This window comes from Cynoglossus semilaevis, chromosome 1 (assembly GCF_000523025.1).
Source record: "Cynoglossus semilaevis isolate Cse_v1.0 chromosome 1, Cse_v1.0, whole genome shotgun sequence".
Classification (NCBI taxonomy): domain Eukaryota; kingdom Metazoa; phylum Chordata; class Actinopteri; order Pleuronectiformes; family Cynoglossidae; genus Cynoglossus; species Cynoglossus semilaevis.
Genome location: NC_024307.1, coordinates 17,681,418 through 17,687,395, shown reverse-complemented (window position 1 = coordinate 17,687,395; position 5,978 = coordinate 17,681,418). Strand labels below are relative to the sequence as shown.

General features: G+C 42.4%; 1 protein-coding gene across 1 annotated transcript in view; it reads left to right on the top strand.

Annotated features, from left to right (window-relative positions):
- Window positions 1–5,978, top strand: part of brf1a (BRF1 general transcription factor IIIB subunit a) — a 54,212-nt gene that overhangs the window by 18,397 nt on the left and 29,837 nt on the right. Inside the window, exons 7-12 of the mRNA XM_008315763.3 lie at window positions 1,678–1,827; window positions 2,683–2,776; window positions 3,170–3,296; window positions 4,036–4,075; window positions 4,437–4,529; window positions 5,551–5,853. Of these exons, the coding sequence (XP_008313985.1) occupies window positions 1,678–1,827; window positions 2,683–2,776; window positions 3,170–3,296; window positions 4,036–4,075; window positions 4,437–4,529; window positions 5,551–5,853 (807 nt within the window). The remainder of the gene's footprint in view (window positions 1–1,677; window positions 1,828–2,682; window positions 2,777–3,169; window positions 3,297–4,035; window positions 4,076–4,436; window positions 4,530–5,550; window positions 5,854–5,978) is intronic.

The window sequence follows — 5,978 nt, the reverse complement described above, 5'->3', positions numbered from 1 at the left end:
GGTGGTGAATCTGGATCCTATTACCAGCTGGCTATACCAGCTTTCCACTGGACCACTCTTTAAAAGCTGCTTCTAACTTCAAAGACATTTGACTCCACTGTTTCAGCCAAGCACAAACACTCCACCTTTCTGTCTACACGGAGGAAAATCGACTCCAGTTTAATTTTGGCAGCAGGCTGCATTCCCATTACTCACTTTCTGTTAGAAATACTCCTGCGTTTTCCTGCTTTCACTCGTTGTTGTCCATGTTATCCTGGTCTGTAAAGGTTCATACGTTTCATTAGAATGCTGCTGGGCCACATTTTTATTGTAAAAGTCTGTGGAAAAGTTTTTCAAAAACATGTCACCTGAATCAAAAAGTGAGGTTAAACAAAGTGTCTTTCACACTTCTTCTTGCAACATCTTAGTACTCCTCAGACCACTCCTGTCCGTCTTTTGTTGAACGCAACAAAATTTAAAAACCCCTATTTCTTTAACCCATGACATGTATGGATGGATCATAGTTTCTTTTGAGAATGAAAGCAGAGTAAAACTGCCAACCTGACAGAGGTTCCGTGATAAAAGCAGGTGTGTTTTCTTCTTCTCAGCTGAATCACAAGTGTTTTCCATAAAGTTTATGATATACATTACCAAAAGCGAGGCATAAGAAATGCTTAAGGACTGCAATTGAGGAAAAAATGCCCACTGTTCTCCTGCCAGCTGAAAAAAAGCTGCTCTAAATGGAAAAAATGAAGCTGTTCTTCAGCTTCATTAAAATTCTGTGGGTTTTTGAAACTGGAACTGATCAGCAGCTGGAGATTGGTTTTACTGGAGAAGCCCACAGGTGCCCACCGATGTGTCAGACACTGATAATTTGACTCTGCACAGATGAAAATTAACCCCGGGGTTTTCTTTTCTGCAGCTGCAGCACAAAACTGACTAGATGTGATTTTTATAGGACAGTGCTGCATGACATTCGTATAGAGAATTAGTAGAGCTCCACTGGGACCTAGCTTGTATTTTCATTGTTTGTATTTAGCTTAAAACAATTTTGGCAACTATAGAAAATAAACTACTAAATATTTGTCAAAATTTAAAAAAGAGCATGAACCAAACAACATGCTGCTTAGTTTTCTTTAAAAAAAAGTGAAGCTTTATCTGTGACAAAGTGACAGAATTGTTTATAGATGTCATTATTTTTCTTAAAACACTAGCTTTAAACTTGGAAAATGTTATTTAACCTTATGTCTGTAATGAACAAAGCCGCACTAACATAAGTTTCCAGACAAAAAAATAAAAAAACCCTGAACGTTTCCTTTAAAACCCATTAGCTGTCACGGTTCAGTTGACAGAAACACGCTGGTTCGGAGCTTCTGTTACTCACTCGCTCTTTGATCATTTCACCTGCTGTTCAGCACTTGATTGTTAGTTGTCAGGTTTCCAGGAGCAACTGCAGGTCACTTTGTCCATGTGGACTTCAAAGACACGTTAAGGGGTCAAACACCGCAGACCTGGTGATCTCATGGACCTGCAGTTGAGACCGTGGGGTCAGGACGCCTCACGTTACCAAAAAAAAAACCTGTCTCTGTCATCTGAGACGCTGGTGCACTCTCAGTATGAAATCAGTGGGAGAGTTTATTTTTATTTTATCACACATTCACCAGTGATCAGCCTGTCTTGCTTTTTTTCTATCTGCAGACCCGTGCCTGTACATCCCCCGCTTCGCTCACATGCTGGAGTTTGGTGAGAAGAACCACGAAGTCTCCATGACGGCGTTGAGACTGGTGCAGAGGATGAAAAGAGATTGGATGCACACAGGACGGAGGCCATCTGGTCTCTGTGGAGCAGGTAACAGTCCCCCACAGGTAGGCCTGGTACTGAACTTCGGTTCTTTTATAGCACCGACTGAAATACATCGATAGTAGAGAGTATTAAAAAATGCCTTGTCTTTCGGTGCCAAGTTTAGGTTTTAAGCTAAATCCAGTATTCTTTTTGTCAGATCTAGTATTAAAAAAATGCTATTGAAAAAAGTATCGTTCAGGAACCGGTATTTTACTGGTATGTATATTTTTTGATTGACACCCAGCCCTAGCCACAGGTGGCGCTATTTTTGAGGTTGACGCTAAATCAGACTGTGATGAAGACGACTGGAGCACTAAGACATAGGTTTAAGACCGGTGTTGTTACAAAAGAGAAAGAAACCAGCAGAGTTGTTGTTAAAGTTGGATGGAGCTCCTTCAGACTGTTGGGCTTTTAAGCTCCAGTGTGAGCATCTATTTTTTAACAGGCTGTTTAGTGTGGCGACTGTAATGATTGTTATATAATCCTTCAAGACTGACTCTGTACTTTATCACACAGCTCCATTAATATAATGCTTCAAAACAGGGTTTTTGCAGCAATGGGTTTTAATATATAAGTCACTGCTGACTGAAGATGATCCTCACTGGGAGTGACCAGAGTCAGGTCTGACTAAATATAAGGCCTGATGACTGATGAGTCAGAATATACCATCTGTCACCTAGTAATTAAGAGTGAAATTATAATCTGAGGATTGCTGGTTTAAATCCTGATGCTTGAAAAGAAATCATAGAATAAATCTTGCAGAAACTGTCTGTGGTGAAGTCTGACAAATGTCCAACCTCGACTCTACAGGAGTCTTTACCTCCAGACTTCAGAAAGATGTTTTTGTTTGTTTGTTTCCAGCTCTTCTGGTCGCCGCCCGTATGCACGACTTCTGTCGAACCACCAAAGAAATCGTCAGTGTTGTCAAAGTCTGTGAGTCCACTCTCAGAAAAAGGTCTGTTTTTATTTTTGTTTACCCTCTGTATAATGTAACACTTAACAAATGCCCAGATAAGCACATGTTACTGACAATAACCTGCCTCCTGTGTAATGATTTCTACATCGGCAAATGTCTTTCAAATTCTTTTTGGTAACTTTTAAGAATATAATAAAAAACAAGGCTGAGAGTTGCCTTAGGTTAATTAAAAAACGTTAAACTTTCAGAATAAAAAATCTTAACCAATGTTATCTACAAACAGAGTGCAGTAAAAAATATTTATATATTTTTTCAGTCTCCACCTGCCAGAATGTCCCATTTAATTTCAGCAGATTGACTCGGTGGTGTCTTCTTCTCCCTCAGACTGAATGCAGATTGACTCGGTGGTGTCTTCTTCTTCTTCTCCCTCAGACTGAACGAGTTTGAGGACACGCCCACTAGTCAGCTGACCATTGAGGAGTTCATGAAGGTGGATCTGGACGGAGAGTGTGACCCTCCGTGCTACACAGCAGGACTGAAGAAGAAGAAGTTCCAGCAGGTGTGATGAAGGCTGGCTGTGTGATGTCTGGCTCCTCTCAAATGTATCGTTGGAATCTGAGTTGATCATTTTCCTGCTGCTTTATTTCTAGCCTCAGGCTTCAGTCTGCACTTAATGAAGAACATTAACCTTTAGAGTCAAACATTTTAGCCATTAACACGGAGGAGACGCTGGACTGTGGTTCTGCTCCAGAGAGAGTCTGTGACTGAGGAGCTGTTTCTTCACTGACCTTCAGCTCACACTTCTGCTGATGTAGACTCTTTGTTTGGGCCACTGTACATCCGACGGCTTGTCAAAGCAGTGTTTTTCAACCTTGGGGTGACATCTCTTCGTGGGGTGGCACTGAATTCTAATGGGGTTGACTGAAATGCCTAGTAATTGATCAAAAGAATTACTGATAAAATTCAGTGGCCCACTCCTGGTGCCTACAGTCTGGACAACAGGATTCAAATTCAACCAAAGCCTTTTTTCTGGTTCAGTTGTTTGGTCTGAGATAAAATTGTGACCCATATTCTGTGAATTTGTGGGCCACTTCTGACCCACTATTCAGTCCAGCACATGGACCAGTGTGGGACCTGTTTCTATTATTTTAAACACAGCAGTGGGTTCAGTGTCTCCACCGGCCTACCTCTGGTGTCCAGGAGGTGGGCTGCATCTCGGCTTGACCCTTGGAGGACGACTGAACTTTCTTTTCTCCTCTCTCTGTTCACCTTCATTCTGTTTCTCTTCACTTGTGTAGGTGGAGATTGAGCTGAAACAAAAGATCGATGACGTCGAAGGTAATGACCTGAGTCTGAATGAAGCAAATACATTTGTTTGGTTTCTTTTCAGTGAGTCTGTGTCAGAAACGAGGTTTGGACATCCTGACGTTTCACCTAAAGAAAGTCCAGTCATGTAACAAGAAAAAAAGTAAAAGTTCAACTGCCAGGAGAGAAAATGACTTGGTGTCTCTCCACTTGACTTATGTCCTGCACATGTAATTAACCATGCTCCATGTCACGGGCACGTTATAGTCTAATTATATGGAACTGCAGGGAAAACTGTAATTTAAAGCTCTGAAATGTTTCAGTGGAAGTCTGTGACAAACGGCGTCTGATTGTCACTGATTTATTGTTGTTGTTGTTGTTTAATCTGCCACAGATGAAATCCTTTGGTACGAAGATGAGATAGACACAGAGATTCAGAAGTGCCGACCTAAACTGAGCGGAATCTACGCCGCTTACGCTAAAGAAGGTACGGCATGAGTCATGTGGTTCATGTGAAGTCATCACAAATGTAAACCAACGATGGTTGCTCCATTACTGTGGCCAAAACACAAGGTTCCTCACAGTGAAGTGTAGAGGGAGCAGAATTATTCTGGACAGACATTACACCTCTGTTAAAGAACAGAACAGTGGTCAGGTGGTCACCAACTAGTGGCCCGGGGGCCCAATCTGGCCCGCCGAACCATCCAGTCTGGCCCGCTGGCTGCCAGTTGACGGTCACTGATGTAGTGTTTACACGTTGGACCGATTTCCCAGCATCCTGACCACTGCTCTGTTCTTCCCGTCTGCGTGTGGTCACAGACATTATGGTCCATTAATTATGTATGATTACTAAACTGGGCCAAATAAACAGATTATTAGTCATTTGCTTAACATGAATCTTGTGATGTTAGTGATCAGGTTGTTAGAGTACATGACACTGTGGTCAGTCAGTCATTAGTTGGGACCTCCTCACCTCAGACCATCTACACACACACACACACACACACACACACCCTTGGAAAATACCATCTAATCACAGTCACCTTCTGGTTTTATCTCCCAGTTTTTTATCTCTGACTCTGGCTCTGTTTTCCTCTCTCACACCCACACAGATGTTCAATCTGAAAGCAAACACACTCAGTGGGAGTGGTGTGACTGTGTTCAGACTTTTCCAGCTCCTGTGGCTCTCTGACACTAAGTGTCATTTGTTTTTAGTTCTCTGTCTGATAACAGGAATAAACTGTTGACCAGAGTGACATGTTTTTGAGTCCATGTGAGGACACCCTCACACTAAGAAAATATGTTGGTCTTTCTGGATAAAGTTTGTAAAGCTCTCAGTCACGGAGGTCAATTCCATCCTTGACCATTTAGAAGGTGGCAGCTGGAGCCTCTCAAAGATGTTTCAGCTCAAAAAGCTTCTGTTCTGCAGGTCTTAGAAATGGTCACTTTACTTTTACTTGTTGTTAGCAACACATTTAAACTTTCGTTTCCTTCACCGTATCTCTTAGAAAAAACCACCGCTGATGACATCACGTCAACGCCAACTGCAGAGGCCACTGACGAGGAGCTGGAGGAGGACGAGCTGGAGGCCGTGGCCAAGCACTTTGGTAAAGATGTGGGCGAGCTGACGCTGGAGGCTCTGATCGAACTTGAGAAGAAGAGGCAGGAGGGAGAGGAGGAGGACGGAGGTGTTCCCAGGCAGAAAGGTCCATCGCTGGAGACCATACTGGGGAAGATGTCCACATCATCCACTCTGGGTCTTTCTGACTCCATCAGCAAGTGCATCGGAGAGGAGAAAGAGAACCAGGAAGGTCAGCTCTCACTTTAGATACACACTCGACACATGTTTTTCTATTGGTTAAATTAGGGAACAGCATCTATATAACATGTATGTATGTATGTATATACTGTGTATATATATATATATATATATATA